At 40.4% G+C, this 14854-nt stretch overlaps 1 protein-coding gene across 1 annotated transcript in view; it reads left to right on the top strand.

The window, feature by feature from the left end:
• ltl (leucine-rich repeat-containing larval translucida) overlaps nt 1-14854 on the top strand; it is a 33016-nt gene that overhangs the window by 8300 nt on the left and 9862 nt on the right. The window contains exons 2-4 of the mRNA XM_033475203.2: nt 4703-4871; nt 10936-11069; nt 12245-12506. Of these exons, the coding sequence (XP_033331094.1) occupies nt 4703-4871; nt 10936-11069; nt 12245-12506 (565 nt within the window). The remainder of the gene's footprint in view (nt 1-4702; nt 4872-10935; nt 11070-12244; nt 12507-14854) is intronic.

Here is a 14854-nt window from a genome sequence, read left to right as displayed (position 1 = left end):
TTTCGCGAGCCGGCGCGATCCGTCGGCTGCCGGAAGAAACCGTTTTCGCGTGTTCGCGCGCGCGCGCGCGCGTCGGGTTTCGCGAGCTCGGGGAAATCGCGAGAATTTTCGATCGCGCGCGGAACGCGATTCGCGATTACGCTTCGCGAAGCAGTCGCTGCATTCGCGTTTCTCGGTGTCGTTCATTTTGTTCGCGCGTCCTTTCTTTCGCCGTGGACGATAGATAACGCGTTGAATAATAGGCGGATAACAGGCCGAGGAATTTTTCAGTTGCGAAAGGCTGCCGCGTCGAGGAAGCTTCCTTCTACGAAATCGCGAGTCGAAGAGAACGAACCGTAGGCGCGAACCGTAGGTTTCGTTAAAAAGAAGAAAAATAGCTCGAACGCGTCGGGAACGATGCAACGTCGATCGTCGACGTCCGTTCGAACGATCGGAGATGCGATCGTTGCGCAGAAGCCTCGAATTTCCCCTCCCCCGTTTCTAGATAAAACGATCGCTGTTCCGCCGTGGGGACGGCACAAAGGACGAATACTGGTCTTCCTTGATTATCTTGATAGGCCGCGTACCTCGCAGCTGATGAGAGAAAACGAAAGTCCTTGAGGGAGCGCGGACGACGATCGGGAATGCGTCTTCACACGAAAGGCAGAAAAAGAGAGGAGAGGAGCGCGAGAATGAAATCTTAATCGCGACTGACCTCTTCCAACCGAGTTATCGGGCGGGCCCTGCGCGCTTATCGTTTCGGAATAATTAAATAACGAAATGCTGTGAGCCAACATTATGTGAATAATCGAACGATAATGACCGTGGCCAGCCGCGGTTTGTACGTTCCATTGTTTCGTCGGCGGCGCCGGATCGGGATTCAACAGGAATATATTTCGCGCGAATTAACAATATATAAACAGAAAACTAATTACGTAATCCAGATATGTTAAATAATTTGAGGAACGCGACAAAACGCGACAGATAGGACGACGCGACTCGGCTCCCGACCAACGGCTGATAGCATCGTCAACTTTCGCAATTAAAAACGTGCGCCGCCTTCGGAACGCTCGGTAACAAAATCATGATTTATTCTCCCTCTCTCTCTCTCTCTTTCTCTGTCTCTCTTTGTCTCACTCTCTTCTACGTCCTATGCTACCACACTCGGCCATTCAGCTCTAGCATCTGTCCTCAGATGCTGTCACCACGCTCGGCCATCCTGTCGTAGCATCTGCTCTCAGGGCTACGGATACTGTGACTGCATTTTCATCCGCGTCCTCCTCTCCCCTGCATTCACCTAATAACTTGTGATTGCAAACCGTAGATCGTGCAGCTTTCGAAAATAACCGTTTCGGGTTGCGATAGAATCGGCAACGGAAATATATTGATTAATAATCGAATGAAAGTTAATTTATATGAATTCATATCCTTTCGAAACGGAATGCAACTATTTTAGAACCGAATTAAACGACTCGAATTTTGTTTAGACGACAGAGCGACCAATTTACCGATCTGTAATAGCTAGAACGCTTTTTCTAAATTTTGCTGCTGCTTAGAATGACGAAAGAAAATAGAAAACTCTCATTTTTTAACATTTTTTTTACCTGAGGTTATTTCAAAAATATGTGTTGCAGATCCCGGTAAGTTACATGCATGCTGAGAATTGCATCGAAATCGGTTAACGAAAAAGAAAAGCTTTTAAGTGTCAAAAATTAGGACAGAACTGCGATCTTTGCGATCTTTAATCCTTTGCACTCGAATGGCGACTCCAAGGCGCCATTAAAAATTGTTGTGTCGCGTTACAAAATAATTTTATTAACCAAATTTGTTTATATTTGAAGAATTGTTAAAAGCGTGACTGTTGCATGAATCACGATACTCAATTTCATGTGTATAAAATGAACTACGTTATGAAAAATTGGAATGCCGTGGGTGAAAAAAACTATTTTAAATTTTGCGTTAATTTGGCATCGAGTGCAAAGGATTAATTGTTTACAGATCGCATCAGGGTCGTCCGATTTCGATGAAATTTTCGGTACTCGTGTACGTAACTTATCGCGATCTTATGGGTTCGGACAAAAAAAGTTGAAAAGACGAGAGCTTTTTATTTTCTCTCGTCGATCCGAGCAATAGAAAAATTTTTAAGGAAGTGTAAAAAATTATACAAACGGTAAAATATCCGTCAATTCTTTCGTGCGTTGCGAACTCAAATATTCGTCGCACATTCTCGTCACCTCTCTGCGCATCTAATTGATCTTTCACGAGCGGCAAAGGATATCGGTCATTTACGATCTTTTTGTTGACTTCTCTGTTATCTACGCAGCGTTCTACCTGTCGCAGCGTTCTTCTTTTTTGCGAAGGCGATGGGACTGATACATTCGGAGAGCGACGGTTGTATAACGTCTTCTTGCAATCGCTCGCGTATTTGTATTCGCGATTTCTTTCTCCAACGAAGTCAAACGAGGTGCCCTCCGATGAATAAGCTCGTCGTCTTCTAACCCTTTGCACTCGAAACCGAATTAACGCAAAATTTAAAATAGCTCTTCCGACCCACGGTTTTTCCGTTTTATACGACCTAGTGCATTTTATGCATATGAAATTGAATATTGCGACCCGTGCAACAGTTACGCATTCGACAGCTCTTTAAATACAAACAAATTTGATCGATAAAATCATTTTTCTCGTGTTTTTTTTCCCGGGAGTATAATTTTTTAGCGATTAAACACTCTCTCGTCCAATGGCGGTGTCATCGATGCGCGACAAAACAACATCGTCAGAATTTTCATAGACGTTTAGTCCTTCGCGGAGAACTTTTTTCTCATTTTTTCAATAGACACGTCATCTTGATTTATGGCTGTGTTAACCTTCTAGCGGTGGCCAAATTTTTTACAGCTTGTTTTGCAGAGTGACGAAACGTCAAATCGACGTACGCCACCAGCTGGAGGTTAATCATACTCGCGGCTCATTTTTATAGTTGCCAACTGTCAATAATTATAAAAACGAGGCGCGAGGCGCGAATAATCGTATCTCCTCGTCCCGAATTGTCTATTTTTGTTCACAAGCTGAAGGAAAATTACTAAGGAAAATTAGGAAAATTACTAGGGAAAATTAGGAAATTTACGCAAATAAATATTTTTGCTGATCCAGATTAGGGTTCTCCGATTCGAACTTCTTCTTTAACGAGAAGCTGTTCCTCTTTCGACGAAAGCAAATTTGTTCGAGCAAATTTGTTTCCGGTTCAATCCTTTTCGTTCCTAGTTATCAGATAGGAGCCCGTGTTTTCATCTCCGATGCATGACTAGGACAACGAGCGATAATTCCGTTTCTCCGCTGATTATTAGGAATTGATTGCGTATCGCTCGCTGGCCATGTGTTTACAACGGTCATATGTTGCTCGTCGCGCGATTGCTCGCGGCCGGAGATAGCGTCGCTATCGGTGGATTCCATTCGAAATTTTCTCGACAGCGAGACAATTCGGACCGCCCATTTTCGGGAACTATCTTGCGAGATCGCTGTCCCGAAGATCGCTGTCGCTCGTGACAATTGCATTTCCAAGGGCGAGCAGACGATAACGCCTGAACCGAACGGATAAACCCGAGGTTTGTTTTGGAGAAAGCGACGAGATTAACGCTAGAGTCACGGAGTCCAAAAAAACAGCTGTTTCATGTTAGTTTGTAAAAGTAACGTATAAGACACATTTGTTCTGATTTTTAACAAGTCTTGTATCGTAACATTTGCCGTAAGTAACGTATAAATTGAACAAATACCTCGTGAATGTATCTTCACGATACGAATAGTCGTAAATTAAAAATTTAGCGACCCGCCATTTTGACGGGTTCCGTAAATCCAGCGTTAAATATTACGAGACGAGTCGTTCTTGCACGTTCTATTAACTTAAAGTCAAATAATTTGCCACGCGATATTTATTACAAGCGAATTCAACCGCTTTTCTCCGGACTTGTTCCGAAGCGCAGAAAATTATTGTCTCGGATTTGAAACGAAGATAGATGTAATTAAGTTGGGACGGACGAAGTAATTTTCTTTTCTTTTATATAGGTTTTATTATCCTTCGCGAAATCGCTTACAATTACTGAAATATGTAAATAAACGTACGAATAGTTACAGCCGCTTAACAGATCAATTTTTAACGTATGTAAGTACACGTTGCCCGGGTAACGGGCAACCTGTTAAGCGCTTAAATAATTAACCCTTTGCACTCGAGTGGTGACTCCGAGGTAAAATTGTTGTATCACGTTTTTATGTTATCATTTTATATTATTTCTTCATATATCATTTGTTTATCATTTTTATATTATCGAAGTTTAGATTTTAAATATTATTAAAAATTATATATATATTAATATATATAATAATTATAATAATTATAATAATTATAATAATAATTATAATAATTATAATAATTATAATAATAATTATAATAATTATAATAATAATTATAATAATAATTAATAATAATTATATATATAAAAATTACAACTGTTGCACGAATCAAATGCACTTTGTCGTATAAAATGGAAATACTGTAAGTCAGAAGAATTATTTTAGGTTCACAGTTAAAATGGCTTCGAGTGCAAAGGGTTAATCGGTTTCGAAGGAACCGTGTAAACCGAGCAAACGCGAGATATATAATATATATAATATCGCAAGCGATGAAACCCCGCATCGATCGACGAACATTAAAAAGGAGCTTTTGGTGTTTTAGGTTCGTGGACGGTGACGTTTTCGCGGGTCTAGGAAGAACGCAATACCTCAGTCTCGCAGATAACGAGGTGCCATCAATACCGAGGCACATTCTGTCGCATCTCGCGTTACTGAGGACCCTAGATCTCAGCAGAAATCGGATAAATCGCATAGACTCGGATGACTTCAAGGTACGTGTTTTCCTCATCATTTTGAAGACATTTTTACCGATTATTCTTCGTGTGTGTACAGTAAATTCTCCCTGACTTTTCTTCAGCTTGCAAACAAAAATGGACAATTTGCGAAGAGGAGATGCTACGATTACAGTAATTTCTCTCTAATTAGCGCTTAGATTGCGCACAAAAATGGACAATTTCGCTAATAGAATAGCCTCGCGTATTGTTTTTATAGTTGTTGACAATCGGCAACTGTAAAAACGAGCCGCGAGGCTCGAATAATCGTATCTCCTCTTCCAAAATTGACCATTTTTGTTCGCGATCCGAGCGCGAATTAGGGAGAAATGACTGTATTCGAGGCTTGCACCTCGTTTTTATAATTGTTGGATTAATCGGCAACTATAAAAACGAGCCGCGAGGCTCGAACGATCGTATCTCCTCTTCCCAAATTCTCCATTTTTGTGCGCAATCTGAGTGCGAATTAGAGAGAAATTACTGTATTCGAGTCTTGCACCTCGTTTTTATAATTGTTGGATTAATCGGCAACTATAAAAACGAGCCGCGAGGCTCGAACGATCGTATCTCCTCTTCCCAAATTCTCCATTTTTGTGCGCAATCTGAGTGCGAATTAGAGAGAAATTACTGTATTCGAGTCTTGCACCTCGTTTTTATAATTGTTAGATTAATCGGCAATTATAAAAACGAGCCGCGTATCTCCTGTTCACAAATCGTCCATTTTTGTGTACAAGCTGAAGAAAAGTTCGGGAGAATTTACCGTATCATGGTATCCTCCATAAAACGTTTTCCAAAAGTTTAGGAAAGGCTTGGAAGCTTTTTCAGGCGTAATTGCTGAATATTATTTTGGCACGAGGTACACGTTCGTACGAAACAGAAAATCGTCTCTGAACAGTGTTCAATTAACTGTAAAACGAAGATCGCGCTCAACGATCTAAAACGCTATGAGCTACAACGGAGAAAATAATGCAATAAAAAGGGCAATAAGATTAACCGGCAACGGTTAATAACATCGATGTGGAGCACCTTATGAACAGGAAGAATACAGACTGGCTATTAATGACTATCAATTACGAACGTTGATGTAACCTTTCCTGACCGTATTACCACTCGCCCGTTTTAAAGTAGGATGCACTGTGCACTTATCGAACTGGTCGAATCTAATCTCGTTTCAACTGACTTCTGGAATATACATATTGTCTTTCCGCTCGTTGCGTTTACGTCTTCGGCAATGATCCGCTACGCGTAAACGAGTTTCGAGGCACTAATCTAGAACAGCTTGCAGAAACGAGACACGATTACAGAGAGGAAACAATCTGTATTATACTGGATAATCTGTACACTATGTAGCAAAGTTAAATAAAATTTTATCGGGACGACGGATACAAGACGCGAACCAACGAATACAATTTTATTCGACGATGGAATAAAAATTGATCTGGATACAAATTTATTCGAACGATATTTTAGTCGACGATGGAACACAAAATTATCTAGGTAAAAATTTATTCGAATAGTTTAGTCGATAATTGAATGAAAATCGATCTAGATAAAAATTTCATTCGAATAAAATTTTATTCGACGATGGAATAAAAATGTATCTAGATACAAATTTATTCGAACAAGATCTTAATCGACGCTATCGAATACATATTTATACGGATACAAAATCCGAATGAAATTTTATTCGAATAAGAATTTGAATAAAAATGATAGAATATAAAGTGATTGTTTTTTCATACTTCATCGATTCATTTCTTTCGTGTTACTCTTTCGAACTATTCCAATTAAAGAATTTTTCGAGTTACTCGAATAAATGGATAGAATAATTTGTGACGAACAACGACGAATTATTCGAATAAAATATTCGTCTAAAAGGAATTCGTTCGTACAATTATCTTAGATAATTATTTATTCGAAAAAATATATATTATCCTGAACAATTGTTTGATATACGATGCGTCGTATAAGAGACACAGTCTATGATATCCGATCTGCTGTGAATCCATCGATCTATTCTCTTTCCAACGAACATTCGACGCTGTAACTAACAAAAAATATCATTAAAAATATCATTTTTTATGGGCGACTCGTCGCTTCGAAATACAATAATGACAGTCTATGATATCCGATCTGCCGTGAATCCATCGATCTATTCTCTGTCCAACGCACATTCGACGCTGTAACTGACGAAAAGTATCATTTAAAATATCACTTTTTATGGAAGTCTCGTCGCTTCGAAATACAGTAATGTCTCCCTAACTGAGGCTCAGTTTGTGCAGAAAAATGGGCAATTTGGGAAGAGCCTTGCGGCTCGTTTTTATAGTTATTGACAATACGTGACTATAAAAATGAAGCGCAAGTCTCGAACAATCGTATCTCCTCTTCCAAAATTGTCCATTTCTGTCGACGATCCGAGCGTCAATTAAAGAAAGTATTCATATTACTGTATAATGCCCAACTATAGTTCCTCCGACGGACGAACGAGTCCGTTCTCGCCGTCCGCGAACAATTTACACGATTGACACGATCGTCGTCGAACGCTCGTCGAATCGGCGAGAGAAAAAAAAAAGGTATTAGTAAACGAACGCGTGATATTTTCCGCCGGGCACGATCCGCAACGTTGCGCGTGACATTGTAGTCAATACGTGTATTTGTAGCCGGTGGTGTACGTGCATACGAACGAACAATTCATCTCGAGGAGAGGAAGACAGCAAACTAGCCAGCCTGGTGGGGTTCCCCTGGCGCTTCTGCCGCACGTGACCGGCCACGTGCAGAGAATAATCCGCCAATCGTTCTCCAGACGATACGTGCTACTTACGAGATTTTTTATTCACGCCTGCCTCGTGTTGTTTATCGCGCGTTTTCGCTGCAACAACAAAACAACAACAACAACAACAACAGAAGAATAAATAAAGAACCGATGGAAACGCAGGAAGATGTTTCTGCGACAAGACAGTTCGCAGCTGCGACGGCTCGACCGCGGCAATCCCAGCGAAAATTCTCCGAAAAGACGAAACGCGATCGCGGCCGAACAGATTTCGGAGCAACGTTGCACGGCCGATAAAACGTATTTTGAAAGTTGCTTCGCGCAATCGGTCGGAGCCGACGTGTTTTCCAACGGATTGTGTGCATCTTCGTGCATTTACGCGCGGCGAGAGAGAGAGAGAGAAAGAAACGAACGGATAACTATGATGTAAGAATGATGTATCGCGATTTATCGCGGCGAAAAAAAAAAATAAGAAGGCTGCTCAACAGGCGAGGAGTAAACAGCTCCGGAGAGGAGCGCCGTTGATTCGATCGATTTCTGCGCGACTAGACGCCTTCGGGTCCGATCGTGGCTCGAATCTCCTTCCATGCACTTGCAGCAGACTCGTGCTGCGTAACAATGCTGCCTCAATATTCACACTCGGCCGACGTGCCGCCACGATCCTCGTTTAAATGTTGCGCGGCCTCGGTATTAATCGCCGGCTGCCGACGTTGCTAAATACGATCTTCGCGTACCGCCGTCGAAATAAATTCGAAATATCATTCCGCCCGAACCGTTTCGCCGCTTTTAAAACTACGTATCCGTGCACATGTTACACGGCCGGCAGATTACGGTTTATCGGTCACGTTCTCAATAATAAAACGACGAATTTTCGTGTGTACAACCAGGAACACGAGATTACGGCTCGGATAGAATTTTGTTCGAAGCGTTTGGTCGCTCGAACGGACGAACGGAACGACGAGCTCTTTCGCGTTCCTTTTTAACCCATTTGCGTCATAAGCGTATATATACGCTCAATTTTCCTGGTCACTGTCATCGGAGCGTATATATACGCGGCTGCGTTCGGTATCGAATCCAGATATTTAGTTAATAAAATAATACACTACCTGACAGTATAAGATCACAGAGACAAGCACCGATACCGATAACTGTTACACCGCTTGGATGCAACGATGATTTGTTATTTTGCTTCTCTTTGTTATCTCTGCGATCGCTATCGCCGGTGCTGTGCGCATACTGAAATTTGTTAGTCGCTAAACTTATTCGTAACCTTAGAGTAAAAATGGATGGAATTCTGGAATCTGAAAGCAGTTTTTCTGATTGTAGTGCAGAACAAATTATGCCGCTAAAAAGAAGACGAATTAGAGAAATAAGATCCGATAGCGATGATAGTGATAGTGATTGCGAAGTGCCTATATGCATCCACGTTTCAAATATTACCACACCGAACAAAGTTTCTAACAAATAATGCTGAAAAATGATTTTTTGTTTACTTTTATACAATTTTACACCTAAATATAAAATAAAAATGTTTCGATGACATGGGCATTTTTTTCATATTTCCATATGATGCAAATGGGTTAACGCGAGCAGGTATTTTTAAACACGACTTTGCAAGTCGAAAAACGGTAATTATAACGGAGATAACGGATCGCGAAATTTTCGTTCATCTGCGATGTGAAACATAAAAATAACGTCGGAGGAATCGATGCGAACGGAACGAGACGGCACTGATATTATAGTGCGACGATCGTTTAGGCGTTCGTTGCTCGCCGGTACGTCGAAAAGTCTGCGTGGTAAAAGATTTACGAAACGGAACGAGAACTTTTCATGTTCATCGAGCAAGTATTTTTACCACGACTATACAAGTTAAGTGCGGGGACTGTAACGGAAATAACAGATCGCGTGAAACTAGTTCTCCTTCATTAACAATGTAGAACATATACAAGACGTCAGAGGAATCGAAATTAACGGAATGAGACAGCACGCGGATAATTATAGCGCGAACGTTTATGCGTTCGTTGCTCGTGAGAACATTGAAAACAAAAGTCTGTACAGTACGAAGAGTTTTACCGAATTTCACGGATTTTCTATTCGCGTAGACAATTGCAACTTGTGCATGCTCACTTCAGATTGTAATCAGGAATCCGCAGGAAACGATTTAACATCTGTTCTTCCCATATTTCCATGAAATGCATCGGAAAACGTATCGGCTAAATGCGCGAAAACTGTTTTCAATGCGAACGCGATTGTTGCATACGATGCTTTTGGAAGTAAATTCTCTTTAATTGGTGCTCAGATTGTACACAAAAATGGACAATTATTCGAGCCTTGGGGCTCGTTTTTATAGTTGTCGACGATCGGTAAAAATGAATCTCCTTCTTCGGCCTAATCGCTTCTTAAAGACTATAATGAAAAGTGCTGGTACAACTCCAAAACAAAACGCATCGAGTGCGATCAAATTCTCTCGAATTGTCCCTTACTTTGTACACAAAAAAATGGACAATTTGGGAAGAGGAGATATGATTATTCGAGAACCTTGCGGCTCGTTTTTATAGTTACCGATTGTCAACAACTATAAAAACGAGATGCGAGGCTCGAATAATCCGAAAATATATTAATAATAAATAATTATTTTAATAATCAAATAATACTTCTCGAAATGTCCATTTTTGTTTCCAAACTACAGTAATGTCTCCCTAACTGACGCTCAGATTGTACGCAAGAATGGACAATTTCGGAAGAAAAGATACGATTATTTTACGCTTTGCGGCTCGTTTTTATAGTTGCCGATTGTCAACAATTATAAAAACGAAATGCAAGGTTATATAATATAATATAATAATATAATACGATTATTATATATATAATATATAATATAATATAATATAATATAATACAGTTATTATATATATAATATATAATATAATATAATAATATAATACGGTTATTATATATATAATATATAATATAACATAATAATATAATACGGTTATTATATATATAATATATAATATAATATAATAATATAATACGATTATTATATATATATATATATATATATATATATATATATAATATATAATATAATATAATAATCGTGCCTTCTCTTCCCAAATTCTCCATTTTCGTTCCCAAACTGAGCGTCAATTAGGGAGAACTTACTGTAATCGCCAATTAGGTAGAATTTACTGTATCTCGAAGTTATCGAATTTCTAGGAAACTAGAAAGTTCGCGAGACGCTTGTCTCAAAAACATTCGGGGAAATGCATCATTTGTCTGTCCGATTTTCAGTACAATCCGACGCTGCAGCACCTCTCGATGGCCGGGAACGCGATTTCGGAAATGGTGCCGGGATCGCTGCCGCCATTGGTGAAACACCTACACGTCGGCCGTAACCACTTGCAGAGCTTGAATCGGACCTTGCGGTACGTCAGTTTCTTGGCTACTGAAAATTTTCGTCGGCTCGCGAACCGTCCAGAACGGATCGGACATCCTGTTTACCGTTCTGCCGGTGCCTCTTATTTAATTGGCTCTATTCAGCGTTGATGCAACCAGCTGGATCGTTCTTCGGATGACCGAACGATCGAGCGAACGCGCGCGCAGATTATATCCGGAGGATAGAGAACAATTAAACGATCTTCGGGTCACGTGTTCGCCGCTGGAAAGTTGATTTACGTTCGAATCGTTCGAAGGAAAATGTTTACGCCGCGCGAGATCGTCTCGTAAATGAGAAATCAATTCTTGTCGCGAGAGTTCGCGAGTTTTACACGTTTGTGACAACAACGGGCGCGCGTAATTTCGAACAACGGATCGAGAGACTTCACGAACGTCGATACATTTTGTTTCAGGCTTGACAAAACCGTCGAACGGTTTTCTGTTTGGTTCCTGTATCCTTGCGATCGATGCGAGCAATTTTTGTTTCGAAAGAAGATTCACAGTCTAGTTATTATCATTTATTTTCCGTTTCTCGCTTTTTTATCGCTTTGGCACAAATATTAACCGTTTCGCTGTGCTTTCAATCAAACACAATGCGTGCACGCGAGAAACCGGGAAGCAAACAATGTTGTCGTCTTGTTAAGAAGACAATGAATTTCTCGCTGCTACAATTAACACTTTATTGGCCGGTCGCACAACATGTGTTTGCGAGTAATAATTGATGCTTGTAATAATTATCGCACAGAGGAGAAACATTAATTTTCTTGTATCAAATGTGTTTTTATTATTGTTGTTGTTGTTTCCTTTTTGTTTTGTTTTCGCGCACGTTGAATCATTTCACGAATTTACATAAAGTCTTTTTTAATTAATTCTTGAAAAATATTGCCGGCCCTTGGCGACGTTCGACTGCGTAGACGCGCGGCCATTAAAGCGTTAATAACAATGTTAATCGAATCAACAGCAATGTTATGTTTTCCTGCGCGCATTCGCCGTTCCGTGTTTCGTCTATCGATAAACGCCGCGAACGGTCGAAACCACGGAAACGACGATTTACGCGATAATTGCCGGTCCGGTTTCATTCGCAAGATTCGAATTTCGTTCGCCCGGCAAACACGTGACGCCGGCTAGGACACAGTTGCATATTAATCCCGCGTTGTTGTTCCAGAGATTTGAATCAGCTGGAGTGGCTTCTAATTAACGCCAACGAACTGACATCCTTGGACGGCGAACTGCCGTCCTCCGGTCACAACTTGAAGATGCTCTATGCGGTAGACAACAAACTGACTCATTTGCCGGCGGAATTTCGCTATCTGCATCGCTTGGAGTCTCTGTTCCTACAGCACAATAAAATTCGCAGCTTGGACGGCACGCTGCAGAAGGCTCGGCGACTGATATTCCTCGAGCTTTCGTACAACGATTTGCAGGAGGTAATTAATTCCCTTTCGTAATCGACTCGTATGCCCGCGCGCGCTACTAACCAAATATCGTATTAATTAATGAAAATACACGCGTAACTGTTCTTTTCAAGCATTTCTAATTTACTTTCGTTCCTCGGCGGTTTAAACCTCGTTTCTTTTTTCATGCGCCACGGTGAACATTGTTAACCCTTTGCACTTCGAATCTTTGTTTTTATATTTCTACCCCAATATACGCCTATTTTTATTATAATATATTTTATGTATTATCATAATTATATATTATAATTTTATATTGTATTATTATAATTTTATTACAATATATATCAACAATTGAATTGAAATAAAAATCGTTATACTGCTACGGAATTTCATACGAATTAATAAATGAAAGATTTAATAATTTACACGATTGACAATGCAAAGGGTTAATGACGTGTCTTTTTTTTAACGAATCATTAAGAAGAACGTAAGAATTCGTTCGCGTTATCGTAAACACAACAACGATCCAATTAAGGACATCTTGTTATCGGCAAAATACTGGAAATAATATATTATCAATATGTTCTTTATTATCGGCTGATACTTCATAGAACGCCATTCGTTCGCTCGCAGAACTGTTACGAATTCGCGTAGCGCGCATTAATCGAGCAGATATTTCGTAACCAGAAGGGCGGAAATTACGGGCAGCATGATTTTTCAACGTTATCTGATTCAACGAATGAAAACGTCGGGGATATTATCGTCGATAGTATCTTGCGCATGGAATTACGCGGAATCGCAGAAAGCATGGATTCGCGGAAAGCACTTTTTTATTTCTCGAAGATTATCTGCGATCTGACGTTGACGGCAACTTTCGCAAGGGAATACGCGAGTAAAGTGCAAGTGCACGGATCACGGTGCATGATAACACGTGGAGGCGTTCGTACAGTGTTCCGTGTATTAAGTCAATTACTGCATCCTAACGTAATTATTATGTCGTGCGCTTCCGTCCTGCGGATTAAATTTTTATTGAAGCGGACGGGTATACGGCAGTCTTCGCCCGTAATCCGTTTCACAACCGACTTCTTCCGAACGATCGATCTCAAAGGTTTCTCGTTTAAACGCTCCGAGCTGTTGAAGAAAAAGACGCCTCTCGTAAAATGCGAACTCTGAATATGCGCATTGCGCGCGCGTGTCTCGCGTATCGATAGCAACAGGAACCTTTTTCATAGCGGGATTGTACGCGTTCGTGATGAAAATTGCAAACCGAAGTGCAAAACCCTAATACTAACTGGCATGTACTGCTTCACGAAAGTAAGAAGACCGAATTTATTTGGAATTTGTAAAGTTTTTATTATAAAACTTGCTCCAATAATATCTTATTCAAGCGTTTTCCACGAAAGAGTCTCGGAACTTTGCAGAATTGCAAAATAAGAAAGCGGTCACTTTGACCGCGGTAGGTTTAGTGTTAAAAGAATTTAAGGATATCGTTACGTCATTTTCAACTTGTTACGATCATTGGAAGAGGAAAGACATTTCCATCCAACTTGCGCTTCTTACAATCGACTCGGATGATCTTTATTTTGCACAAAGATCCGTGCGAAAAAGGGTGGTCCGTGCGAATCGTCTAAATATTTCCGTCGTTTTAGTGTGTACGATAGCTTCTACCTACTTTAACAGAAAAGAGAGAGAACGAATTGTGTGCTCTATGTTTTTCATTTTTCCGACGAATCATATTTCAGTAGAATACGATTAATGGAAATTTGATCCGAAATCCGAGCACATTTCCTACGCAGGATTCGAAATTGGCCTGCTCCGAGAAGCTGCTCTATTGGTTCAATCTGCATCGTGTTTCACACATATACAGATATTTCTTAACACTTTATCTACCGGAAGCCGATTAATCGAATGTTTTAATTACCGTGCTCTACTGAGAGAAATGTGCTTCTTACAATCGACTCGGATGAACTTTATTTTGCGCAAAGATCCACGGTTCGATAATAAGAATCGATCTCTCCCGATCGAAGAATCTACGACGAAACTCGAAAATATATTCGACTTCCAGGAAAATTCAATTTTCGTTTCGCGTATTGTTTCGGCGTATTTATTGTCGCGTATCGCCCATTTTCTCCTAATGCCGATAACATTCTACTCTCCAGAAACCTCTCTGTTGCTCGCAAAAAAGTAATTGCACGGTAACTTAACGCCACAGTCGGCGGTAAAATTACTGTACGAAGTTCCGCATGCTGCTCGTACCTTTGCTTTATCGTTATTAAACCTTTTAGAAAGTTCGCGGTGTGTGTAAAATGCGAGAAAAAGAGGTGGAAGATTACACGATAGCCTAGATCTAAAAAAAAATTCGAGCCGCGCACGGCCCG

The sequence above is a fragment of the Megalopta genalis genome, chromosome 4, assembly GCF_051020955.1.
Source record: "Megalopta genalis isolate 19385.01 chromosome 4, iyMegGena1_principal, whole genome shotgun sequence".
Lineage (NCBI taxonomy): Eukaryota > Metazoa > Arthropoda > Insecta > Hymenoptera > Halictidae > Megalopta > Megalopta genalis.
Note: the sequence above shows the minus strand (reverse complement) of the source record. Positions and strands in the feature narration are given on the sequence as shown.